General features: G+C 38.6%; 3 protein-coding genes across 9 annotated transcripts; 1 reads left to right on the forward strand and 2 right to left on the reverse strand.

The window, feature by feature from the left end:
* Nucleotides 1-4,195: 4,195 nt before the first annotated feature.
* Nucleotides 4,196-6,560, reverse strand: LOC103996144 (glycerol-3-phosphate acyltransferase 1-like). The gene is made up of 2 exons (XM_009416992.3): nt 5,695-6,560; nt 4,196-5,396 (listed from the first exon to the last, which is right to left on the reverse strand). The coding sequence occupies exons 1-2, from the start codon at nt 6,403-6,405 to the stop codon at nt 4,452-4,454; spliced, it is 1,656 nt and encodes a 551-aa protein (XP_009415267.2). The 5' UTR covers nt 6,406-6,560; the 3' UTR covers nt 4,196-4,451.
* A 3,287-nt stretch (nt 6,561-9,847) lies between these two features.
* LOC103996143 (uncharacterized) lies at nt 9,848-13,111 on the forward strand. 5 transcript variants are annotated; one of them, XM_065162001.1, is made up of 7 exons: nt 9,848-10,009; nt 11,839-11,936; nt 12,067-12,129; nt 12,240-12,287; nt 12,380-12,439; nt 12,649-12,706; nt 12,782-13,111. In XM_065162001.1, the coding sequence occupies exons 2-7, from the start codon at nt 11,865-11,867 to the stop codon at nt 12,844-12,846; spliced, it is 366 nt and encodes a 121-aa protein (XP_065018073.1). In that variant the 5' UTR covers nt 9,848-10,009; nt 11,839-11,864; the 3' UTR covers nt 12,847-13,111. The 5 variants fall into 5 exon arrangements, with proteins under 5 accessions (XP_065018073.1, XP_065018071.1, XP_065018070.1 ...); XM_065161999.1 differs by having other exon boundaries at nt 9,849-10,009; nt 12,383-12,439; nt 12,776-13,111; XM_065161998.1 differs by having other exon boundaries at nt 9,851-10,009; nt 12,776-13,111.
* Nucleotides 13,112-18,946: 5,835 nt separating this feature from the next.
* LOC103996141 (uncharacterized) lies at nt 18,947-27,547 on the reverse strand. 3 transcript variants are annotated; one of them, XM_009416985.3, is made up of 10 exons: nt 27,245-27,547; nt 27,003-27,169; nt 26,692-26,826; nt 25,580-25,690; nt 24,814-25,092; nt 24,237-24,436; nt 23,004-23,283; nt 20,921-21,034; nt 20,613-20,801; nt 18,947-19,330 (listed from the first exon to the last, which is right to left on the reverse strand). In XM_009416985.3, the coding sequence occupies exons 1-10, from the start codon at nt 27,420-27,422 to the stop codon at nt 18,980-18,982; spliced, it is 2,004 nt and encodes a 667-aa protein (XP_009415260.2). In that variant the 5' UTR covers nt 27,423-27,547; the 3' UTR covers nt 18,947-18,979. The 3 variants fall into 3 exon arrangements, with proteins under 3 accessions (XP_009415260.2, XP_009415259.2, XP_065021659.1); XM_009416984.3 differs by having other exon boundaries at nt 24,222-24,436; XM_065165587.1 differs by lacking the exon at nt 20,613-20,801 and having other exon boundaries at nt 24,222-24,436.
* Between the last annotated feature and the right edge of the window lie 296 nt (nt 27,548-27,843).

A 27,843-nucleotide genomic window follows, 5' to 3' on the forward strand; every position in this document is an offset into this window, starting at 1 on the left:
CCATTCCCGGGGGAGCCCTTTGTCGCCCTTGGCGCGACCGCCTCTGCCTCTCCTCCGGAACTCCTGACCTCGATGGTACCTTTTGGGTCATCGGGGCGTTGGTAATAAAGAACGCCGACGCGCCCGACCATCGGCTTCCCCTTCCGCAACTTGATGTCTCAGAGCGTCGCCCACCGATAGCCCGTCGTCTTCGCAATTCCATTGAGGGGGCCGAGGGCGTTTCTTGTCACGCTTCCCTCTCCCGGCTCCTCGTCCAATGAAGACCGGCCACCAGACCAGGTGTTTGTCCCTCTCGTTCTCAATCATTTTTTGTGCACTGGCTGGTGGAGTACAGTAGAAGGATTGCGCCATGTTTGACGCTAATGGGGTTGTAATTGTGTTTCTTGCCCTATAAATATTCTATTAGTGTTGGCAGCGATAACTGGCCCCTGAATCCCATCCACCATATGTATTACGGAATTATCTTTTTCATTCTTGTTTGACCATGTTCTTACTAATGTCAGATTTGGAAGGGTAGAGTACATTGAAACAATTATTCTCAATATTCTACCTAGCTTACTCATTTGCTGTTTGAAATAGCAAAGCAGCCCGTTCAACAAGCAACCAACTAGCAAAAGGATGATCATGGCAAGGAATTTGACACTTCTCAGGTAAATTTTAATATGTGTTATTTTCTTTTTATGTTTTGATGAATGGCCATACGTCCTTGTATCAGAGCTTGTCCTTGAAAGAAATTTTGCTTATTTACCGTGAGCCAGCTTAATTGTAATGCAAATATAATACTGCAATCAAGTAGTGTAACTTTGCCGCTCCTAGATTTTCCGAATGTAATGGCCATAAGTGCTGAATTTTATAAGGTCGTTTCGTGGTTGTATGAAAGTAAACTGCAGCCGTTATGGTAGATCTTTCTACCCACTTATTAGTTATTAGTCATGGAGATCTGTGAACAAATATTTTTATGCCTATGTTTGGCTTAGAAGTTGCCATCAGCTTTTGAAGATTGGTGTGTTGATGGGAGTGCCATCTACACTGAAGCTTTTCATTTTGAGTTTCTGTTATATAGCTGACCTGTTTTGTTGGGAAATCTCCTTGGATTTTTGTACCTGATACATTTGCCTCTTGAGAGTAGGTAGGTGCAGAAAACAGTTTTTGTACTGCTATAAGATAGTAATTATAATATAATGATGCATATGAAGGCTTAGAAGTCACCAGTGCATGTGCTTCACAAATCAACATGGCTGGGACAAGGACCACCAAATCTGAAGGTTTGGCCATACAGGTATATTCATAAATCATAGTGATAACCTACAGAAACTTTATTTTTGTTAATGTTCTTTGTAATAAGATGGATTGCTTTTGTCCTGCCCATGAAATGGCATTTTCTCTCTATTCCCACATGTTCATGTTTCAATTGATTTTCTTGAAGGCTGGAGATGGTACTATAATTTATGCTTCTTCCGCTAGTTGTTAAGATTCAATGCATTTAATGTAGGTCATAAGTGAAAGATAGATATCAATAGGAGTTGCTTGTGGGTTTATCACTACTACAACGTTTTGTCTGCTAAATCTGTAGACCGCAACTAATTTTGACAAGAAAATCACATTTCAACAACAAATTTCACAAACTCTCAGGCTCTCATCCTTGTAATGAATGTATCCATTGCTATGGCCCTTCTATTTATGTGTAATATGAATTTCTAAGTTCCATATTTATCTTAAATAGTTGAGAAGTTTGGCTTCTTCACCATTAGAGTCAATATATGAAGAGGGTTTTTCTTTTATGTTCATGTGAAGCATGACATCCATAGCTTGTCAATGTGTCAGCTTGCAAGATGATGACAAATGGCCTGCATATTTAAGAGATACCTTGAGTACCATGGTCATCTCATATATATGAGCAACATGTTTCAGGCGCATGAGTGACAACATCACCATGGCATTTTACAGGTCTCATGCATGCTGCAAATCTTTCTTTTACTGTTTCCAGTGTTTTCATTGTCTCTTCGCCAAAATTAACTGCAGGCTGGGAGCTTCTACCATCTTTATTTCAAGGATGAACAACCTTCTATACATGAACCCACTCCTGCAGACTTCTCTGGAAGTAAGTTTGCAACAGTGCATGTATGAAATATTAGGCCATGTCAGCTGTGCCATTCATGTACGAAAAATTTGCAACAGTGCATGCTTAACCCTACTCATGCAATTAAATTGTGTAGATATCTGTGGGTTTTGTTGTTTGATACATCCTTATCTTTCAGATTCAATGCCACTGTGCTTGATGCCATCTTAAACTGCACTCCTTTTGTTGACAGTTCTAACACGGTATGATTATCAGGTATGACTGGTGTTGCCCATCTTAAATGGAAATACCTTAATACCATATCCATGTCATACGTATGAGAGCCACATATATCAGGTTGCCATGAAAATTTTCAGGTCTCATGCATGCAGCAAAGCTTTCTTTAATGATCTCTAATGTTTTGTTATCTTTTTACCAAAAATTGACTGCAGACTGGGAGCTTCCACCAACTTCATCTCAAGGATGAACAACTTCTCTGCTGTAGGTGAACTCACTGTTGCTGATTAGTTCTTTATAAGCTGGTCTTGGTCTTCAGAACAGCACGGAGCAGTGAAGCCAGATCCAGAGGTCATCAAATGGGCCATCCCAGGGAGGATTCAGTGAACCCATCTACTACAGTACATTTTGCACAGGATTATGGAGACTCTCCTTTGGAAAGACAAGATCAAACAAAAATTACACCATTATGTACCAACAGACTGCAGCAGTGCATGTTTTACCTACATGAAATTGAATTATGTAGACTTATGTGAGTTCTGTTATTGAGTACATCCTTGTCCTTTTCAGGATCAAAGTTTCGGGTGCCTTGCCACTGTGACTGACACCATCAGGAGCTTACGGACTCGCGTCTTTGTCTCCCACCGAGGTATGTTCTTAAACTCTACTGACTCATTATGATCAATAGAGCTATATAACCTGGAAGTTGTGTATGAAAATATTTAGAACCTCTCAATACGTTGCACTTTACAGAGAAACCACTTTACAGACTCAAGTATGAAATATTAATAGATGATTCCGCTTTTTTTCTTCTAAAGAAACATCAATTAGAAGGGTCAAATGTGACATAGTTGTAAATCTATTGGGCCAGATAATAATTTGAGATGGATGAAAACATCATGTTACTTCACTACCTCCTTTTCTTTGTTTTTAGTAGAATTAATGAATACCAAATTAAAATCAAGTATAACAAGTACCTCATCTGAATTTAATTGCTTCCTGACAAGTTCTAGCAAATCAATTGACAGATTTGAGTGAGAGATTGGTATCTCAAAATTAACATGGATCATAGCCATGCCATCTACTAATGGAGGTACATTTACGATCCATGAGCCAGCCAACTCCATTGAACGGTTCCTTGTCGCTTGTGTAGGACAAGCTTCACTCATAACCTCTATGATTTAGTGATGCAAAGATGATAAATGCTACTAGAGAAGAAGCTGCATGTCCTCTTGAGCAAGACAGCCACCCACCAACCCAAGTGTTTTTATGGTGGGATAATTCAGTGCATCATCTAATGATGCCACATTTAGTCCCATGTAAGTAATAGCCAAAAATCATTCATCTTGTTGAGATAATTAGAAGATAATTAGAAGATCTTGTTGAGATAATTAGAAGATCTATGGTTGTAAGGACGATTTTTTCATGGATCATATGTTCCTCTTTAATTTGAAATGATTGCATCCTTGAATTGACTGTAGGCAGGTAAGCATTGAACAAGTATATGGTTGGCATCGATTGTGAATAGTTGCGTGACTTAGATGTTCCATCAAGAAATAAATAAAGCATAACTAAAAATCTATACATGATTTGACAGGAAACTTCAGGGCATCTGGAAAGAACATAAAGAATTGGAAGAAAAATTAAATATAACACTAATGCAAGAACTGACTTAATTGTTTCATCTGATATATATATATAGCTGCAATCGAAAATACCTAAACTATCCTTAATATCTTCGGTATCATAATTTAAAATTGAAGGTTATTAATGTAAACTAAAATTTCAACTAATGGGTAACTAAAAAATACTAACATATTATATATATATATATATATAATTGTGCTACATAATCAGTTGTAATAAATATGGTTAAAACGAAAAAGACTGAGAGAAGCATGCAGCAATTCTTTACGCTTCTTCTTCTTCCTTTACTGGCCCATCATTGAATGGAAACCGTAGTTACAGCAGCAGCAACTAGCGCTGCAGGACAAGGAGAGAAAGTATATGACAGTAGACTTCTCAGCAGAACAGTTCTATACGAAAGAGACTTATGTGATATGAGTCACATGATCCTGTAGACATGGTGAAATTTATGCCATGTAGAAAGTAGTCGCAGTACTACACCACTACCGGTCACGGTCAGCAACCAACTTTACTTGGGCGGCTTCTTCTTCTCTTGCCCTTCGCATTGATTACTCACCACACGCCCTTCGCACTGTTTGCTCACCACACCTTCGTTGCCGGCCAAAATCATGTACTTGTCTCGCCGGGTGAAGGCAGTGCACTCGAAGCCGAGCGCGTCGGCCAGCTGCTTCTGGATCCTGTTGGCCACCTCCGTAGGCGTCAACCCGCCGGCGCAGGTCATCTCTGGCGGCACTCGCTCCAGGATGTCCACCGTGTACACCGGCAGCGGGTTTAGCATGAACACGACCGGGTCGAGCCACTTCCGCCCGCTCGCTGTCGTGCCGTAGAACATCCCCACCCGGGCGTCCATCGCCACCGGGACGATGTTCTCCGCCAGCTCCGCGAACAGCGAGCTGAACCGCAGCAGGTACGGCTCCCGGCACGTCGTCCCCTCGGGGCACACCGCGAGGTCGCCGTCGCACAGAAGGCGCCGGATGGTGGCCGCGTCACGCTTGCGATCCCTCGTCAAACGTACCGTCTTCATGGGCGCCAGCATCTCGGACATCCGGCTTAGGCTGTACGTCACCGCCGGCACCGGCCGCTGCAGCGCTATGCAAAGAATGACGGGGTCCAACAGCGTCCTGTGCGTGCACACGTACAACTCTCCCTTCCTGCAAGAGCCTGTGCTGGCGTCGGAAGTGGACGTGTGCGGTCTCCCAACGGCGAACCGTATGCCGATGAGTGCTCCGATGAAGACGGTAACCCTGTAGGGGAAGATGATCCCCATGGCGATTCTGAAGATGGCCAGAGGTATGGCAATCGGTAGCCACATGAAAACAGCAAGGGTGGCCGAGGGGGTGGGAAGCAAAGCTAGCCTTCCATCGTGGAAGACGAGAGGCTTTGGGTACTTGGTTCTCGGCATCTCTGTGCTGATGCCGCTGGTATCCTCTTCCTTGTTCACAACAAACGTTTCCTGGCCAAGTAACAAGTTCAGCATGCTATAGAAAGAGAAGCATAAGGAACCACTGTTTGGACTATCTACCTCATTAAGAATGAACGCATATATATATAGGTCTTCATGCTTTCTTATGTTCATGCATGTTCTAATCTTTGTGGAATGTGTTGTACTGAAAGGAAAATAGAGATGTATAGTATATGCCAGAGATGGGATATTTCTCACATCCATCTTGTTATGGTGGTTGTTGTTGCTGTTGTATCATGCAAGAAAGCTAGTTGGATGCTTGGAGAGTGTGAAATGTACAGTGGCAGACCTTGCAGTAGGTGATGAACAGATGATCATGCAGGTTGGAGGAGCTCACGAGGGCTACATCAGCCTTGGCCTCCCCAAAGATGTCTTTGAGAGCTTTCTGCTTTGCGGCCAGGGTTGATCCAGAGATGAGCCCAGTGAAGTAGCAGCCTCTGACCACCTGCAACTCAGCTCCCACCACCTCACTCACACCGAGGTACTCCTTCAGGAAGCCTTCTACCATCACCCTTGGCATGCTGGTGAGGACCACCCTCATCCCGGTGGCGGCCAGCAGCTCACAGGCTTGGAGATGAAGGTTCTCCAGATAGAACTTTGGGAGCACTGCCCTACTCACAAGCTCCAATTGTTTGGTCCTGAGCCCACAGAAGGTGACGAAGACTAGAATCCTCATGGTGATCTCCCTATGGTAACCCAGAACCCAGAGCAAGGGCGAGAGGAGAAGCAAAAGGAAAGCTCTCAAGAGGCTGCCACCTTCAAAGGCCACCAGCATGAAGTATGGAAACAAATATGGTGTCCCAAGGAGGGTGCCATGGAAGTCACACACCAGGGTTTGGCCCTCTCTTCCCTCTAAGGAGCACTTGGTCACACTAGAGTGCAAGGAATGGACCTGGTGCAATCTGGCTGAGTTCCTAAGGAGAAAGCCATGGCTCCTGAGCTTCTTAGCGACCTTGCAGCAGGCGAACTCCCAGTGTGCAGCTATCTTTAGCAGCACCATGGGGACACCTACAGTCTTCTCCTCCCTCTTCTCTAATCTCTCTATGACTCTTTTTCTCTCGGCTTCCTCGATCTCCCACTGGCTGCCACTAATGGCTCCTGAAACTACTGGCCACGGCCGAAGCTGTCGCTAGCTACGTGCCAAAAGTGAGGAATGTTGATGCAGGGCAATGGGTGGAGGAGCAGATCATGAGTATATATAACACTAAATGCAACGGGAGGGTGGCGGTGGTAGATAGCACTTATCAGAGAGAGAGAGACGTGACGATGTGGGTCGGGTTGACCAAGGGGAAAGCATCTGGTTTTGCTCACCGGCAGCATTAATGGCACAACCAAACCTCATAGTCTTCTGCTGCAGAAATTAACGTTAGGTGTGAACTCCAGTGACCCAAAACAACTGCCGGTTCCATGGCCATGGGGAAGACGACGGTACCGAGTCATCTCCGGGTTCCTTCAGGCCTAGGGAAGAGATCCTCTGTCGTGTCACCTACATTCAATTATAGCTACAGTAACTTTTACCCACCGTATCTTGATATTGGCATGTCGGAAGACAGCCATTCTCAGCCACTGACGTTCTACATTCCTTGTAATCTGCTCGTTGAGGTGATTACTATCGTTCTATACTCCAAACTAGTCATCGTAATACTTCTCCACCCTAAATATTCTACATGGAGTTGAGGCTTATAATTCGCGTAACGTTGCATGGGGCGAGTATTCTTGTTCTTCGCCCTCCTTTTCTTGTTTCGATCTTCTATGTCCACCAACTCTCATTCAGTCGCTTGCATGCTTCCTAATTTGTTTTGCCGTAGAAGATGCCACATGTGTAAGATAATATATTCTACATCAAAGTTATCGAGGTTCATTGCGCATCTGATAGCCCATGAAGCTGATGGTAATTCCTCTCTTTCAATCCAAAAGCATAAAGTATAAATAAATTTGGGTCAGTTCATGTGGCGATAACAAAAGAAAAATGACATGAGCTAGTGATAGAGCCACTGTGAAAGAATAGACATTTCATGTGGTTGTTGGATGAAGAATTTAATGGACCAAGTAAATACATTGAGCAGTCTTCTTCTCGGTTGATATCGAAGTATCATTTCTGTGTTTAGGTTAGTCAAACCATGATAAGAACCGAGTGCTCGAACTCATGTCATCATGCTTAGAGTATGTAGTTAATGAACAGAAGAGCGAAAAGGATATAAACTCGAAACATCACTTTTTTTTACCTTGAAGTATCTGAAACATTGTTGTCCTTCGTTCATCATGTATAGATAATATATGATATCAGTATTCGAGTAACTATAGACTAACATTCTCATCATATCCGTGCATAGATTCACTCAATAAGTAAACAGTCTTATCGTAGCTGTCGTATACATTTAATCAGTAGGTAGGACTAATGTCGAGTGTGCTTTCCAATCTAACAATTCTATATGCTCGGAGACGCCACCTAATCTCTTTTCGATGGAAGCCTGATTTGATCTGCATTAAAGCATGCGGTTGAGAGAATAGTGGGAAGATATATGTCTGATCATGAAACGTGGGGGTTGAGACATCCTACCATTAATGCATGGCTCCTTAGGGAGCAAAAGAGTAGTAGGTTTCTAGTCCCATGACACAAACCCTAGGAACGGAAGCATAAGCTCCGGTAGGAAGTCTTTGTCAGATCGTATGAGGACATATGATCCATTTAATTTAATCCATGTAAACCACATGAAATTAATAGAGAGGAGGATAGTGTGTGTTTGCGTATGGTTATGATAGCTTCAAAAACTTTCATCACAAATATAGATTGATAGATGAAGTTTAGCTAACATAAATCATGCATTTCGTAATGTATAAACATAGCATCATCATCCGATATAATTCTCACATTTGCCTCCATACATATATTACAGGTATGCATAACACACGTGGAGCAATTAAAGGCACAAAAAAGGAGCATCATAACTCGCATTCATGGAAGCGAAATTTGAGTATCCAAATTGATCCCACATTAATATTGGGTGTTAAATGCCAAAGAATCTTACGTGGATTTGTGGTGGTATCACCCATCACCTCGTGTTAATGCACTTCCTACCATACAATCGAGTCACGATGCTTCCTTCTTTTTCTTCTTCGATTGCGTGCGTATATGTGTGTTAGAATCTGACGATTCAAGAACAAATTTCGACTTAGAGAGACTTCGATGAGAGCCATGGAAGAATTTTATCTAAATTCTTGAAGATGAACACGCAAGGAGCGTCATCTTATGATGATTTTGATTTGTATTGAATCGTTTGGTTGGGAGATGAGTGAGAAGCTATGCTAATCACGATGATAAATGTGAGAGTTGAGTGATGCTGCGGTGGCATTTATTTTTGTAGATAAATGTTGTTTTTATGACAGCTATACCTTAAGAAAATCCTACCATATATATATATATATATATATATATATATATATATATATATATATATATATATATATATATATATATATATATATATATATATATATATATATAAAGAGAGAGAGAGAGATCATGTGATAGAGGAATATTGAATCCATTGGACGTGCAAACGGAAGTGTTATTATTGAATGTTGATATTATTTTATTTGATTCAATCAAACTAAAAGCTTATAATGGACTTTTAATCGATTCATTCAAGACTCAACCTAATCAGATTTATATCAAGTGAGCTAAGTAGTTGGAGTCGACCTTTAAGCTCATATATTAATAAGAAAGGGATGGGTACAAAGAGATATTATGGAGCATTCTATTCATCCTCTTGATATCCATGTGAATAATATAAAATATCTTCATCTTTACCCCATCAGAGGTAAATCCTTATGAATACTTATACCCCACGAGTATAATTAACAACTCTAGCTATGATCTAACTAATTAGAGTAAGTCGAGTCAAAAAAAAAAAGAAAAAAAAATCTAAAAGCCCAACAGCAACCCCAAATCTATTCGAGTCCAACTCTCCTCACCACATTCTCCTTCCCATTATAAACTCTGGGCAACCAATTTGGTATCCATCGGTTCTTCAAATCACGGGACAATTTGTAAGCTGAATGCTTAATTAAATTCACATTTGGGTCCTATTTAGCTCCTCGAATTGCTTTTCTTTAGGTCCCAACACATTTGGGTCCTATTTAGAACTCAATCTAATCCGACTCGGATGAAACCAATCGAGTCGAGATTGACGCGTACAAACTGCACCGATGAAGACAACTCTTGCCAATTCTGGACGGAGATAAATGAGGGCGGTCACTGTGGTGCATCGAACAGGGACCGGGAACTTGGAGCCCTCACAACGCCACACGGAGAAGCTCACGTCATATGTTCCGTGAACGACGGTGTTACCGCGTGGGTCCCACGGTCCCAAGATCGACCAATCTCTGTTCCCTCATCCGGGCGAGATAGGTGATGTCGGCCCGCTTCGACCACCCGTCCGCGAACGCGGACACGCGTCGGCCGTAGTTGATTCATCTCCTGCTACTTCTTCCACCCCCCTCTCCTCTCCTTCTCATCCGATCTTGATTATACGGTGGAATTGGGGGGAGCGAGAAGACGAACACAGGGGTTCTCGGTCGCGATCCTCATATCGCTCAAGAAGGTACGAAGACCATGTTATTTCACCCATTTCTCGTTTCTTCCTTTTGTGATCCGGCCATCAGAATACGTAGGAACTCGCTTTCGCCTTTTTTTTGTCGCACGAAGAAAGAGGAATCGCGAATCCCTCTTCCTATGGTCATGCGAATCCGGGATCCTTGTTCGCCTCATTCGATCACAACCCGTTATTGGATGGTTTATTTGTCCAAGACCAAGCAAAAAGGCTTCTTTAGATCGATTTGGCTTTACATTAGCATGATCCACGCAAAAGTGTTTCTTTTAGATACAGACTGACAGAACTTAAAATGGATTTGGATTTGGATTTGGGGATTGGGCCATCAAGTGCTAAAGTTTCGGTTTTGGAATGCATGTTACGGTTTTTTAGATGGATTACGAGAATAGAGCCATTTGACTTCTCGATGGTGTATATTGTCTGGGAACTTGGCCGTATAAGTTGGGTTTGTCAGTATTCTTTGTATGGTCATGATGATGATTAATCGGAATGTGGATGGACTTTTTCTCCTGAACCAATTTACACATGATCCTTATAAATCCGATTTATTATGGTGATATTTTCTTCGTATCCACAAATTTAGTGAACATCCTTCTTATCTAGACATGTCTTGGAGATGGATCAATGTGCATTATTCATAGGGATACCTTTAAGCCAATTTATACACTATGTGACCTTGTGAGGTGCATTAATTTAATAATGAAACACTCATAGTGCTATGTGGAAGGGGAATTAAGGAAAATGTAGGTTGCCTCTTTTTCATTTTCCTCTTTCATCTGACCCGGAACCCATAATGTTTTGGTAAATGTGTTCTGTTAATTATAAACCTATTGTAATGATGATCCATTATTGTGACATTCATCATCATTTCTCAGCCTGTCATTCCATTTTTGTTTCTCTAAAATTTTTGTTCCTAGATCACGTTGACTTTTCATGAATGTCTAAAAATGAGTCTCAGCATTTTGATTGCCCATGTGTGTCTTCTTGGTGAAGGAATCTATTCATCTTTAAGATTCTTAAGACATATGGTTATCCATTAATGATTCAGATAGATGAGTTCCTCAAGTAGGCTGCCAAAATTGAAGGATGAAAGATTATGCTGAATCAGATCCATAAACCATTCTAATGTAATCAAAATCTATCCTAAATTCTCTTAATTTGTTATCAGGGATTTTCACATTTTCTTGGTTCTGCCTATGCCCTTCGGCTTCTAGATACCTCTTATCTGCATAGGAGCTGATTAAGCTTTAGACTGTACTAGGATCAATGCTTGATGTCAGAAAGTTTTAATATCATGTTACAGACTAGAAACATTTTTCTGCTGCCTATCATAGTCAAATAAGTGATTATATGTAAAAAGCTTTTTGTTTGCTGCTCTTTCACCAAATGGGTGTTGGAGCAAAAGTTTTGATATACCATTTGTTAGATGAAAATTTAGAGAAGTTGCCAACGATTCTAGAAAATATTCTAGCCTAGTTAGTACTGCTTTTTTTGTGTGTTTACGTTTTTTGCAAGTTGTTTTGATCAATCTATGTAAATTATACCATGCATCTGCTTGTCATTAGTTTGTCAACAGATTATTTCTTGTTTCAGTTTTTTTTTGCCTTTGGTGTATGGTTTGTAATTGTCTGAGCTCATCTTGTTGTCGTCTTCCTATTTTGTTTTCATTCTACAGATCAACCGCAGTTATTCGAGCCTTTGTTTCGGGCTAGTCTCACCAAAGATTCTTTTTTTTCATGTTTTTAGTTATTTTATAATAACTTGCAAGATCCTTTTTTATGCTTTTAGTTAATTTATTATAACTATCATTTCAACTGCAGTTTCTTAAGCTTCATTACAGCTCATCATGTCAGAAATGGATGCCAAAGAACATTTGAACCAAAGTGAGGAGACTGCCATGCCATCTTCTCAACAAGAGGTGATACTATAACCTCCTTTCTGTTGATCTGCAGATGATTGCAATTGGTATTTGAGACGTGCATGCATGAATTTCTGAGAATATATCAATGAGGATGTATCAATTTATGTTGTTATGATAACTTTTGCAGGAGGAAGCAATCAAGAAAAAGTACGGAGGAATTGTACCCAAAAAGCCACCCCTCATATCCAAGGCAAGTGCTCCGGTGTCTGTAATGGGTACCATTTATGCTGCAGTTGCATATCCCATATGAATAGTTATAGCATTCTTGGACAACTAACATTTAGAGAAATTCTTATGCAGGATCATGAACGTGCTTACTTTGATTCAGCCGATTGGGCTTTAGGAAAGGTATTTTGATCGGCTCTTATATGCATCGTTATTACAAGTTTAAGACTTGACACAACCTTTTTCTCTGATTGGATTTGGTTCTATAATTACAGCAGGGTGGACATGCTCACAAGCCCAAAGGTCCCCTTGAGGCACTCCGTCCAAAGTTGCAGGTATCCATCGATGTTGCAGAGTATCTACCATGCTATGATACAGTTCACTGTTCTGTCAGCAGTCATCTGCTCATCAAAGTCCAATCCGATATCTGCAACATATTTTTAAGTCAATTTTTTGATGCATTTACATCAAACATGTGTGTCGAAACAAAAAATGATCATATTACAGAGGTTTTTAATTGACTGCACATTCCCATCTTTGTCAGCCCACACAGCAGCAAGCACGTTCTCGCCGCTCAGCGTATGCATCTACTGAAAATGAAGGTATTACCTGATTGTTTGCATTTGTTGTAGCGTCTTCCTTCTTCTCATGCAACCTCATCTCCTTTGAAGCTGTAGATGGGGGCAACGCTGCTTCTGAGGATATGAGTGATGATAACAGCAACAACGATCAGTGCATTTGATGGTGCTTGCTAAAGATCTCCTGGCTTAGTAGTTTATGTTCTCGTCTATGAAGCATGTCTAGTTTTCACGGTTTAGTACTGAGGGAGCTTTCCTATTTGATATGTGAGAGGTTCTGCGACGTTCGTTGCAGCCTGCACTCATCCAACTGGAGTTTGTAGTAGTTTGTGAATTAGATACAAATGTAGCCTACAATGCTTTGTAATTTCACAGAACATGCGCTGTTTTCAATATTATTATAAGTGAAAATTTGCTGTTTATGGTAAACTACCTCTCCATCTCACCTAATTTTTGTATAAATTTACCAACTCTCGCTTGTTTTTTATTTATTTATTCCGTACTAGTGAAATCATTTGACATCTATACTTCTATCTATAATAACGATAGGGGCTGGATAGTACTAAATCGACATATGAATAATGTATGTTTTCTCTTACTTTTTTTTCCTTTAATATATATATATATATATATATATATATATATATATATATATATATATATATATATATATATATATATATATATATATATATATATTGAAAGGAAAGGTTTTTGTTTTTCTGATAGTGTCCTTAACCCCTGTTTGCTTATGTTTTACAAACAAAACTGTAAATAAGATATTGGATGTAATATTTGTAAATATTCATATCTTTTTTATTTTACATCGCATATAGAGAGCTTACAATGTTTATGTACAGGTAAAATTATTTCGAAACATATCATGCAAGTAATTATTTTAGTGGTTCTTTAGCTCTACGTGCAAAGTGTCAATCAACACATCACCCAAGAGTTACTCGGGTGGCATATGATTGGATGAGCCCTTGGGGTAGTGTTTAGGACTAATTCGTTATCTTGTTCTACAATAGTTGTCATACGAGCGCTTATAAGGACTTTTTATTGTGACATATCACCTTAAACCCTTTGTTGTGTGATTTTTTAGAGCTTGCAAAGTCTACATTTATAATTTATATTGTCTATTAAGTGTTTGTTGAAATGACTTCTATGAGATCTCAAGTTAAACATTTCTTCTAGCTTGTCTTATCTTTTACATGCCCTTAAGGGACTATAAGAGGTTTCGGTGAGGCTGACCTTTCATGGACGAAACGCAAGGGTATAACATGACTTAGGTAAAACTAGATAAGTCCGTGATAGATGGTATAAGAGCAGGACAAGCATACTTAGAAACACTTGACATACAAATGTGAGAGATTTAGTAGGACTGCATTGAAGGTAGCCAGTACGTGTGACCATTTAAGGAAAATGAGTGTTGAAATATAGGGAAAGGAGTCGCTTAGTAGAGTGGGTATCCGTAATTAATATTCAAAGAAATGACCAACCCTTAGCACGAGAGGCACTATAAGAGAAAGCAAGGTATTTGAAAAAGGATGAGACCATGCAAGGAGGGATGGATTGATTGGCGACTAAAATAGTTGTGCAAAGCTCATAGAAGTGAGGGAAATTGCTAACTTGAAGAATAAAATAGTTGTGCAAAGCTCATAGAAGTGAGGGAAATTACTAACTTGAAGAATTCGATATTCATGCAAGGGCTTGTATGTGAATAATAAACTATCCATGGTTATCTGAAGGCAATCGAAACTCAGAGTCTTAAAGCATTAAAACTCTCTTTGGTATGGGAAAGATATGAAGTGTGCAACAAGTTCAGCATGTTGCGAAGCTTTGAGGGGCATAACAAGGGTTATATTGGTTAAGAGTTACAATATAGTAAGTGTGTTCAAAGGGGTAGAATAGTGCATTGTTTATTGTAAGGCGGAGTAGTCCAAGGGGATGGTGATCTCTAAAACTTTTAAAATGAATAATGTGAAGAAAAAAAAAACCCAATGAGAAAGATATCTGAGAGGGATAAGCCTTGATTCTCCAAAGGGAGAATCATCTACAATAGACCACACATATTGAGAATGAGTACCTCAAGATAACAGATCCACAAAGCTCAACGAACTGAGTGAGTGATGAGAACTCGTCATATAATCTCGTACGAGGTAATACATTGGTGGACGCATTACGAGATCAAATAGGGGAATGACCCAAGGCAACACTAAACAAAGACACACTTAGAGTTAATATAGATATTAGACTCAATGCAGGTTTGACCTATGGAATGATGAGCGCGAGAGCCATCATCAACCTAATACAAACCGAGGAGTAAAGCACCTTAGGTGAAACTTAGTGAGGTGCTCAAGTCATATGAAAGGAGTCGACATAGAAGATGAAACTTGGAGTGGAAGCATAAAACTTTCCTTAAAAAGGTCAAGAATATGAACTCTTGCAAAGGCAAAAGCGAGATCATATTATTTCATGGGTCTCTTATTCTGATGGAGCGAACTCATCTTACATGGTGCTAAGGTCAAAGGGAGCTTCGAGGCACCTACATCTTATCTCGATAAAGCACTAGACGGAGGAACTAAGATGACTTAACTTGCAGTGACAAAGTTATGATCCAAAGGCCTTGGTACGAGGCAAGAGAACATGGATGTGGGTACTCTTGAAAAATATATTACAGTGCTACTATTCGAGTTGCCATAAAAGAAGCGATGTACAGTAAAGATTGTGTTGGAGGCAAGGGCCTATGATCCAAATAATGATATACTAATTTTAACGAAGTTAATGGACTTCAAGAGTTGCTAGGCAAGAAACTATCCTAGAGATGCATTTCGTTTAGTTGTGACCTGAGAATGGGTGGATGAATGTTGATTGCCAAAGGAGTGAACATAATCGAAGGTGATAGAAGCCTTGTGCTATGTTGACAAAGCCTGCATTAGGAGAGATCGCAGTCCGAGTTCATCTCACAAAGATCAAAATGCAATAGAGATGTCATCTAGAGGCGACATGATATAACAAATTATAGTGGAATAATTTGAGGCAATGTGACACACACGGGAGAAGTCCCGTGAGGGACTTGATCATATAAAGGTATAATCATTAGTTATTGGGAGGTACACTTTAGATAATAACACTATGATAAAAAGAGTTATTGATTCTAAGTAGTGAATGTCATAGTATCACAAAGGTGAGTCTTCTATGCATGCATGTACTACTAGGGGAGAATTCTGAGTTTAAGTATCAATGAGTCCCATAGGGGGACTTGATTATATAGAGGTATGATCGGAGTGACTGGAGGGTTGGAATACTTCAAAGCTTATATTCACTTAAGAGAGCCAGACAAATCAAAGTATAAAGCCAAGTAAGTGAATATTACTACCAAGAATGCAAAGAACAAAAATGGTGCGAGCCTTGTAACATGATGGTGAAGGCCATGTATTAGAGTTATTATTTATCTTACCCTTGACAAGAGAAATTACTCGAAGAACACAAAGATGTCGAAGCATGTGATAAAAAAGGATAAGGAAGTGACGATGAGTCTAGAGAGACTTAGTTACCCAAAACCAAGTGTTTGTTATAATGAAGATAAACTCAAAGGAGTACCACAGTGCTATGGAGACGGATCTACCAATCATAAAAAAAGAGATGTAGATGCGAGGCGACAAATAGTATGGACATAGGCATGGCAATGTCATGGTACCATAGAGGCAAGACTTCCATGGATCGATCCCTTATTCTCATAGAGGGAGAGCGTTTGGTCATGAAAGGGGTCAAGGAGGTGAAGAATGCAGAGGCAAACCCCAAGTACCGAAACAAGGATGAAGGGTAGAGACCATATAACTTTGTAAGTTTAGTGTCAACAGACTTCTCATTAAAATAGTCAAAAGTGAGAGACTTTGGGTCGACGGAGGAGTGCTTTACCAAGGAACAAAATAGATAGTACATAATGTTATACATTTTATATTCAAAGGAGTATGCGATAAAAATGATGGAAAAGACGTTATAATCTCAAAGGCAATCAAAACTATTAGAGACTTGCTCTAAGTCGGGGCAAAAAATTACTCTTTTTGGGTAAAACTTCTTGCATTCTACAAGTTTGATAGTAATGAAAAGGTGAATCATAATTGTCAACTCAGGGCAAAGAGTACACATACTTCGGGTGTTTTGAAAGTGTGAGTAAAGAATCATAAGCTAATAACCAGTTCGATGCATGAAGTACAACCTTTGAGGAGGCAAGCGAAGTCAAGTAACATTTATTTTCTCAACTCTTAAGAGAATGAGCAAAACTGAGTACTGTAATTATCTTAATTTTCTAATAGAGGAGTTTTGCACATGTTAAAAAATTCTTCGAAGAAATTAGATGATAATAATTGTTAAATTCTCACTAAAGATGATCGGTTCTATCAAGAGGGGATTATCTGCTTCATTTTTCAATAGAATACTAATCAAAAGCGAAAGTGATGGAAACCTACTTGAAAGCGATAACTATGTAAAAGAAGAATTAATAGGCAAATTCTACTAAGGGAAGACTCAAAATTTTTAAAGTTTGTGAGATAATGCTTATTAAAGTTTCAACAAGCATCTACCCAGTTTAAATAGCACGAGATATTTAAGAGACTTAACACATAACAAGGAAGGTTTTTTCCTTCATTTAAAGAATTTATAGGAATCATTAAAGATCAGTACAACTTGATTGACCCCACACAAAAGTCATTGGGGAGTCGAAGCTACATGGTGAATCAAAGTTTGATTACTCAACAATAGCAACAGAGAGTAGTTGGAAGTTAAAAGCCGCATTGTAATTGGAGCAAAAGATTAAAGATTCAGCAAAGGCGAGAAAATGCAACATCCACAAAAGTTTCAACGAGGATGTCAAAGGAATAAATAAGAGAAAATATCATGAACAAAATTATAAATAGGGTGTTCGATGTAATGCTTATGTATGTTCATGTCTTTCGATTTTATTTATACTTTGCACAATATGTAGATGGCTTATAGTAGGCTTAGCAACCCTATTTTGGTTGGCATTGTGTTCGTTTCAGGCTTTTAAATGTAATTGGTGTGTAGTTATCGTATAAAGGCAAAACTATCTAGAATAAGCCATCCAAATAATCATTTTGAGGGTTTTCTAGCTCCTTAGAGTAATACGAAGTGTTAGCCAACACATCACCTAGGAGCTAGTTGGGTAGCACATTACTGAATGGTCATTTAGGATAGTGTCTAGGGTTGATTCGTTATCTTGTTTTACAGTAGCATCATGTGACACTTGTGGGGACCTTTGGCTGCGACGGACCATCGTAGATCCTTTATCACACAACTATTCAAGGCTTCTGAAGTCCATATTAGTAATTTGTATTGTCTATCAAGTGTTTGCTGAAATGACTACTTACGAGATCCTGAGTTAAACGCTTTTTCTAACTTGTCTTCTTTTTTGCATGTCCTTAAGGGACTATAAGAGGTTTTGGGAAGGTGGACCTTTTCTAGATAAACATACAAATGTGTCGCACGACTTTGGCAAAACCAATTAAATCCTTGACATGTGTCTTGGCTACATTTTTCTATGTTGATTGTCGGGCCCTCTCTACATATCGTAATCATCGATCTCGACACTTTCACCCCTTGTTCTCCATCATTTTTGTCCACTTGCTTTCGCTCATCACTTCTATCACTCATTAATAAAAAAAAGTAGGCTATACAAGAGAGGAGGGAGGAAAAGTCTCACACGATGAAATGACGATAAAGGACGAAAGCACCAAGGTATGCATGGAGAGAGCCCGATGATCAACGTGGTAGAAGGTAACAAGACGTACGATACCATCCAAGAAAAATGAAGACATGAGGAGGGCCTATTGATTGTTGCAAAAGGCGATAAGAGACAATGAAGGATATTTACCTGATTATAAGAAATAAAAATACCACATGAGAAAAATAAAAACATGATCACCTTTTGACAAAAGCCCAAAAAAAGAGAAAGAAGCATGATCATAGAACAATGCCCTGCCTCAAAGCTGATAGCTCCATTAACTCTGAATGGTCGAAGGGTTTGGCACAGAAATTGAAAGGAGCATGACTGATGCATGATCCAAGTGTTTGGCACAGAAATCTTGTTGACATTCTATAAAATCAATACCAGTTTGCAGAACTGCCATTTCTTTCAGCACAGAAGCTCTCATTTTTACTTGCAAACAATGACATGAAGCTATGTGAGACAAGAAGCAGGGAATGACTCATGCAATTTTTCCATGCCATCAAACAACTGATACAGGAGAGGGAAAAGGACACATAAGTGTCACAAATTTATTCAAAGACCTTCACAACACACACAGCGTCCAGGGAACATGAGTTCAGGGAGGCATACATTGGACAATGTAGACGATAAGAATTAGGTGCATCTGGATAGTTGGTGACCAACTCATCATCCACCTGCTCAACATGCACATGCTGCTCCGGAACAGCGCAAAATTGGAGCTTCTCAATTTGTCTTGATAACCTGATGATGTGCCTCATGGAAAATATCATGTCACACTCGTCCTCCCCCTCCCCCTTGCTGCTCTCAAACATTGTGATCCCTACATCTGCTCCGCAGGAACTTACCAACCCAAGGAACAAGGGATGCAGGATTGTGGCTTTATCATTCAAACTGCAGACCTGTCATGTAAGCATATTCCAGCAAAATCAAATCAAAAGTTGCTTGAGAAACTCCTGGATTTTAGATTCTGACAGAAAGGTTTCTTTCACCACAAAAGACAAAAACCACATTGTTCGTATTTCTTTCTTCTAATAAAAAAGCCACTAAACCATTTTCCTTCTCTATTTTTATTTACTTGTACTACGTATAATGGAACTTGTACCAAAGCAAGTCCACAAATATATCTATCTCCATCCCAGATGCTGCTATACTAGAAAAGGCAGTATCAAAATGCAGCAGTATTTGTTATTGAGTGTGTTTGTTTGGCACATTAATATTTCATACTTAAACCCAGGAAAATGAACTCATTCACGCTCAGAAAAATCTGGGTTAGGTTATCAACAAGTACCCCAGGCCTGTGTCTATCTGGCTATCAATAGCACATTTATAATCTCGAGCAACTGAAACTATAAATAACAGATCTAAGTTCTTAATTCTAAAATTTCTTACCCATCTATTTTGAATTTTCATATTGTCAGAATTGCAATCCCTATTTGAATTTTATTACTACTGATACAAAATTTCTAATGCCTATCCCCATGGTTCTAATTTTGATGTAATCTCACCCTACAACTATTCCAAGTGTCAATCAGTAAACAACACAAACTAAAACTTCCATGTTGCATATAACTAGTGACTTCACACAGGTGATCAAGGCTAATCCTGATCTCTGATTGCTTCGTTTTAATCTTACACTACGTACACCTCAATCATGCTAATATATCTACTAAAGATTCTTTTATAAAAACCACATTAGTAAACTAAGTTTGTTGACAATATGAGCTTTATTTAAAAATTAATATTCACTTGTTTCTTCTTGGCTGAACTGGTTAGAGTTCTATATGAACTTTAGAGAAACATGTGGCTGTGGATGCTAGTATGACCAATCTCTCAGTATAGAGATTATAACCCAAAAAATGTATAAATGATCACCTCTATGGTAAAAAGGGTGCAAAAAATCATTAGAAGTTTAATGGATTGAGTATCGGGAAAGTACTTGTCCTAGATACGAGGGAACACTGGCTAGCATTGGTTGCAACATCCGCTTTTAATTATGTAGAACAGCTACCAAATTTGGTACCATGCCACAGCATATGACAATTAAATAGATGTAACATCAGAAATCAACCTCTAGTACTCAGAGACTACAAAAATGACACTCAATTTAATTATTGATCAGAAAGCCCAAATATTAGAAGCTAAATGCAGTACTTAAAGGAATGACCAAAGTAATTGTCTAACCTGCACATATTCAACACCCATTTTGTTAAGTTCAGGTAAAATATTATGTGACAACAGTAAACTGAAAAATCCTCCGGAACCAATTGGTGCTTGAAGTATTTCCCAAGGTGACTTTAACAGGATTTTGCTGCCATTTTGATCTATGGGTATACTAACAACTGGTAACTGTAATTCTTCTAAGACCCAAACCTGTAGATGTGATCATAAATAATGTCGCAACTGTTAAATCTTTCACTATCATGATCTCAAAAATGTACAAAATTTTAAGAATCAACCAACACAGTATGACTAAATTAAGTATCAAACACCTTCTCACTATTCATGCCAAAGTAGTCATTATCCGACAAACATTCTCTATACGACTGGATTAAATGAGCTGGAGAAACCACAATGAGAGGAACTGTCATACTCTCTTCTTCCACCTGAATGCACAAATAACATATTCCAAATGTTAATGAAGACTTATTTGCACAGAAGAATTTGCACATAATTTATGTATCATGGGTTACAGCCTTAGAATTAATATGGTTATCCTAAATAACAAAGCACTGGAGAGAGGTCCAAATAGAAGAAATAGATTACTTGCATGAAAAAGCATCTACCTCTGTGATTATTATATTAAATTCATATTATTGCTTATCAGTAACAAAGAGAAAAATTATACAAAATATACTGAACAGTAATATCAAATGAGTTAATGTCCTAGTTGTCAAGAAAAGATACCAAAACACAGTAGGTTACAGGTGCATGAATGCTAGTCATTTGGCTTGATAAATATTTGCACACACCACAAATTCAAAGATCTCTCCTCATTCAAATTTGCAACGTATGGGTATATAGTATATTATTCTAAATGATTACCTAGATTAATTGAAGAGAATGTTCTGTGGCACAAATGGTTTATCATCGACTGAATAACGGCTCTTGCATGTAAAGTGTGAACTTGTTTCTGATTCGCCACATACCAAAAAATTTTTGGTGGCACATGTACTTTGAAAAACATTAGTTGCTCCAGGAAATTAGAATCTAGTAGATAACAATAATATTTAAAGAAAATGCACATATGACGATAGACAAAGAAAATGCTATAAAGGAACTTTGTCACAATGGAGTACATACCAAAAAGTATACTAGTGAGGTAATTTTGGAATCATTCTTTTTCTACTGCAATTGCAAGGAAGAAATCTAACTGAGAATAGCATGTTCTTTATGTTCATTATCCTGATTTGCTGTTTTTTCCCCTTTTATCAAAAAGAGACCACATCCTTGTATGAAGTTTGGTCTTATTCAATTTAAAGTTATATATAATCTCCAGAAATTAGCAAGAAAAAAATAGTCTTGACAGACTTGACAAATGCTGCATCAAATATCTTATCCCCAAATTTTGTTTAATTTATTAAGATTAGAAAGTCCATCAAAATTTATCAAATGATTACAAGGGACATGAAGGATCACATTGGTCCATTCAGGAAGAAACTGCTATTTGGTGACTAAATGATACAAAGATATACCAAAAAGAATAAGCACTCAGAATGAAAATGATAAAAAAGGAACGAGACTTTTAGCTAAATTAACTGTTAAAATGCATACTTTAGACAAATAATAAATAAGTCAAATTATGACAACATAGAAAAGAATTAGGTAAACATCCAAATCAACCAGAAAAATGAATTTTAGGCGCAAGTGAGCAGGAATCACCAAAATGGTTGTTATGTGAAAAACAGACAAACTATTGGACACACGTACAATACACACCAAATCAGTCTTATTGGATTCATCTTTGCTCTGAATGTAATACATATTTTGAGGTATCAATTATCAAACTTGGTACTTAAGATGCAACTGTTGGAAAAAAATTTCGCTTTAGTTAGACACAAGGCCCATAAACCACCTGCACAATATGGATATTGAAAAATACGAGCCCATAAATGTTCATAAACAGGACAACCATATGAGAGAAAATGAAGTAATTAAATGAAACTTGATGTACAATAGAAGGTCATTATTAAAATTACCGTCCAGCAAGCAAATTTGGATGCAGTTGCAATAGATGGACTAAGAACATGAAGATGGATCTCATGAATGCAGTTGCAATTATAGATTGCAAAAAATTAAGATGAGGCATGATATATAGATGCATATGCTTAAATCATGCATGGCATTCAACATTTCCATATATATACTGTATGCATTTATATAGTTATATGTGTCCAGTGTGCCTTAAAGTATGACTCCACACCAAACCATAATGTACCATCCAAGATCACATGATGACACAATGCTACTCCATTCCTTAGTTGTGTTGCAACATGTAATTGCAACAAAAGATGGATAAAAAAACCAATTAGCTCAGAAAGATGCTATAAACATGAACCTATCATAGGACCGCACCTTCATGAATCCATTGCAACCAAAAAGAAGATCCTCAAACTGGCTTAGTGAAGTTTTAGAACCTCCATCATTTGGCACAGAATCTCCTTCACAAATGTTTCCGTTTATAATGACAATGATAGCAGTTTTAGATCTTGAAAGTAGCTGCAGACCTTCTTTGTATAATAGATAGTTTGAGTCATCCTTCTGTTTACTTGTATGATTTCTTAGGTACTCATGTGATACTCTGATTGAACGCCTTAACAATTTAGCTGAATTAGCACCAGCAAACTCTGGAAAGCTGTATTTAGTCAAAAATTTAACACTCAAGTAAGTAATGTTTGTGGATAGACTTGAAAAACAGAGTAATTAAGACTGACCCAAATATCAAAAATATAATTCAGGTAGCATTCCCATGACTGTTGGTGGTCTATCCATATACTTGACTGGGTATCACTTGCACCAAGGCCAATTTGGTTGACTAGCTTGATATCAAATTTATGGATATAGGTAGGTCTGTTATCTTATTAGTTTTTGTTTACTTGTACTGCAAAATGAAAGCTGCAACTAAAATATACAGAATCTTTCCATACTGTTAGTGGACTTATATAGAAAAGAAGGAAAAATAATAATTTGGAAAACCAAAGAAGAAAGGGATAAAATACAAAAAAGAAACTAGAGAAAGATTTACTGCATCAAATATTCTACAGTTTTTCATGTCCTGAATATAGCAAAGCTTTCTGCTTGCCTCAGCAAGCAGAAAACTTCATTAAAGTACACACTAGTGACCTGGCATAATACCAAATGCTTTAAGATATAGATCTGAAGATAGTGCCGGTAAGGCTTTGCATTTAGCTTAAACTTAAAGTCCTCCACTTATTAGTTCTTTTTAATTTAAATATAGGCCACCAAACGTTCAAACCGACTCAAGATGTTATATATAAGAATACAAATAAAAGATTGTTGGTTTAATTTTGTCAAATTGGAAAACAAGCTCCTGTAGATAAAGTTGAAAAAATTTCTTTGGGAAAAAATTGTAGTAATCAATGAGTAAAAAGGTGGAAATGCAAAAAACAAAAAAAAAAGCCAGTGAGGAATTTAAAAGGCCACCAAAAATTCAACTAGCATAACTTTTTTAAAGAGATGATGTCTGGTTAGCACAGAAGAAGCATGTATATTAGATGATAACAAAGAAAAACAAATGATAAATATTATTCTTCACGCTCTTTTGCCAGGTACCAGAGGAAGCAGAACCTGTGGAGAGGTTTGTTGATACTTTGTAGAGCATGCTGGAGTAATTTACAGTCGATGTTTACAATCTGCCTTGCAAGCGAACTCTTTTGAACCTTCTCTCCAATTTTTAATCCTTCTAGAACATGCGTCTGGCACATTTCAGCAAGTTTCTTTTTAGCGGGAATAAGACGCTGCTGCAACCTCTTTCTTTCCTTCCATTCCTGTAATTACAAAGATAGGGATTACCAACAAATACCTCATAATGATGCTACATCTTTGAAACCCACATAATCCTTAATTAATTGGTTACTCCCCTGAAAGACACATCATTATATAGGTAATAACATCAACCAAAGTGTAATTGAACTGGACAGTCCATTATTCTTTAAAAGTTAGAAGTTCAGCTATAAATTCCTTCTAATATTTAATAAGATTACACAAGTTATTGGAATATGTTTGTCAAGCATGACCTTAAGCAACTATAGCATGTGCAGCAACTACCATTGTGATAACTTTGCTTTTCCTTCTGGACTGTAATCAATATAAGGGTAAATGACAGTCTAATTCTCAAATAGCAGTAAAAAGGAGCAGACCTAACCAGCTGACGCCTTTCTTTCTTTGGTCTCATATCAGAACGTAAATTCAGCTCCAGTAGACCTTTTGGAGGAGTTATCAACATTTCTCTCTTATCCATGTCCACTTCAGGAACTATTGCTTCAACAAATGGAACCCATACATGTCGACCACAAGAAGTTGAATCTAGTTTTGATGAACTAGATTGATCTTGTCTATCATCACTGGCAAGCATGACTTCGAGAAGATCACTAGCGCCAAAGTTGAATACATTAGCAACTGTACCCACCAGAGTGCCTGATTCCTGAAGAAAATAGTATATATTAAGCTTACTAGGTTAAAAAAGAAAATTCTCTGTCAAACTAGAAGAACTAAAAAACAAACAAAAAGGTACATAATATATTCTTCAAATGTGGAATAAAAATATGTAGAAAACAAGATTTCAGTGGGGGAAGTAGGTGACCTAAGTTCACGAACCAAGTCATTTTACAACATATACATCCTTTAGTAAGGTACAGGAACACATGCACACAAAAAAAAAAGAGCAGTCCCAATTTAATAATCAAACCAAGGTCTTCCAGATTCTTGATGCTTAGTCTTCCAGATTCTTGATGATGCACTTAAACATCCACAGAAGTGATCATTTAAACTGCATCTAACAGATCATATGAAAGATGAATGAAAAGAGCGTTTAGTGCATTGTGTAAAAGCCTAGTCATAAATTTTATGCACTCATCAAGTAGATAGGAAACTGTTTTACTAAATGGATGATATAATTTTAAAAACTAGACCTTCAGAACAACTCGCATGCCAACAAGATCAGGGGTGTAGAGTTCGCCTTCCTCCAGGTCTGGTCTGTCATCTTCCTTTACAAGAAAAGTTGACCCAACAATCTGCTTAGCCTGAATTAAAGACAATAAAGAGATGTTGTTTAAGGCAACATACATATCCACTAATGTTCACTGAATTAACAATCTTCAAGTTGAGTGAACATGCAACTCTAAATTTCCATTTATGTGATAGACTACATATTATTTGACTTCTGCATTCCCAAAATTGAAAGTTGAAACATAACCAGCAAGTGTAGAAAAAATCAAGTTCCCTAGTATGACGATTATATTCTCAACTACTGCTGTAAGATCTCACCGAAACTTTAAGCATTTCAATGTTGACAATGACTGACCTGCAAAAAAAAGTTATATGGTGTTTTAAAAGCTCAAGAACTTATTTAGCTGTGCCTACAAAGAAGCAGATCCAAACTACAAGGGAATACAAAGTTACAAACTATGTCCCAGCCATGTCCCTCTTCAGACTGAGAAAAGACTTTGTATGGAGGCATAAGCTAGTATATCAGAACAAGTTCTTTGGTAATAAGTGCAGAATACCCTACAGCAGAACATACATAATAGATTTCAACTTTACTCCAACAGCTTACTTTTGCTAATAAACTGATTTTATAAAGGAAATATCCATGTCTTGTAGTAGGAAGCCTTTTAAGATGATGCAAGTTTCATATCAAGTAACTTGTCATGGTAATGCTCTAAAATACTATGATTCACTAAATTCCTTGATAACTATTCATCCTCATATTGCACAATGGTTTAGATCATGATATCTGATTATAACAAACAGTGTGAGGTTATTAATTTAGCAAGAGGCAAATATTTTTATGTTGACTATCACACTGTGTCACTCAAGCTACCTGAAGGTATCTATCTCATCCACTAATCCTGATCAGCATTTACCACCATTAAACACTCTGCAGTAAACTTCATATTCAACATATTAACACTCAGGTTAAACATAGTAGCTTAAAGTGTTAAACTGTTAATGGAGTAAGATATAATAAAACCACCCTAAGTTAACCATTCCACCACAGATAAACTCAAAGAAGTAATTGTACCTTGTCCACGGTGTCGATCCCACTCAAACTAACAATCCAACTCTTCTGCCCGGGATGGCCTCTCCCACCTGTAAGCTGCACTTCTGATATCAATTCCTTCCCTGAAATGCGGGTCCTCAACCATCTTGTCCCTGGCTATAACAACGAATTCACAGCAGGAAATGAATAAAAAGACTAAACCAAATCAAAACCCAATAAAAGCATGAAACAAGAATGCAAAGATTACTCAAATGAGAACCCCAGAAAACCAAACAGCCATCGAAGGTCACACATTTTCTTGCAAAGCTACAATAAACCTAGGAACTTCATACCGTGCAGAACCTAAGTTCCGGGAAATCCGTGCTTGGCATCACTCGAAGCTCGCCTTTGATCCCATGCGTGCTACTAACGTATCCAACCTCAACAAATTTAGCTTCTTGATCGTCACTTCCTTCTTCGCTCGAGCCAAGAACGCCTTCAGCCGCGACGGCTACCGGCCCTATCAAAAAGGGGGTTAAAGAGGCGGTATTGCCAAGTAAAGAGGGAAAAAGATGGTGAAGGGAATGAACCATACTCCGGCTAGAGAGTAGGGCAAGAATGGGGAGCGGGAGACGGGAGGTGGCGTCGAGGCGAGTTCTCTGCGGCCTGTGGAGGACGGCCGGGCCACGAGGGAAGCGCCAGTGGGGCCGTGGCGGGGGGAGAAAGGGGAGGGGAAGAGGACGAGGTGGTGCGAGGAGCGAAGGACGGTACATCGAAATGGACTGACGAAGCGTAAGCGTGAGCAATTAGCTTGCTCGGTGCTGCGGGATGAGACGATGACAGAACCGCGGGGAGGATTGAGATGGAAGGCGAGTCGAAATATCTCTACAGGGCGTCTCCATCTCGCTTTGAGATCGGCGGACAGATTAGATGGTGCCTCTTCATGACGCTTCGCTTTGAGATCCGCTCGCAAATTAGATCGAACCCCTCCATCTCACTTTGAGATCTGCGCACGTATTAGATCGTGCCTCTCCATCTCGCTATGAGATGTGCGCACATATCAGATCGTGCCCCTCCATCTCGCTTCGATCTCCGCTCATAAATTAGATCCTGCCCTCCATCTCGCTTTGAGATCCACGCATATATTAGATCGTGCGCTCCATCTCCGTTTGTGATCGGGGACACGCATCACAT

This window comes from Musa acuminata, chromosome BXJ3-8 (genome assembly GCF_036884655.1).
Source record: "Musa acuminata AAA Group cultivar baxijiao chromosome BXJ3-8, Cavendish_Baxijiao_AAA, whole genome shotgun sequence".
NCBI classification, from domain to species: Eukaryota; Viridiplantae; Streptophyta; class Magnoliopsida; order Zingiberales; family Musaceae; genus Musa; species Musa acuminata.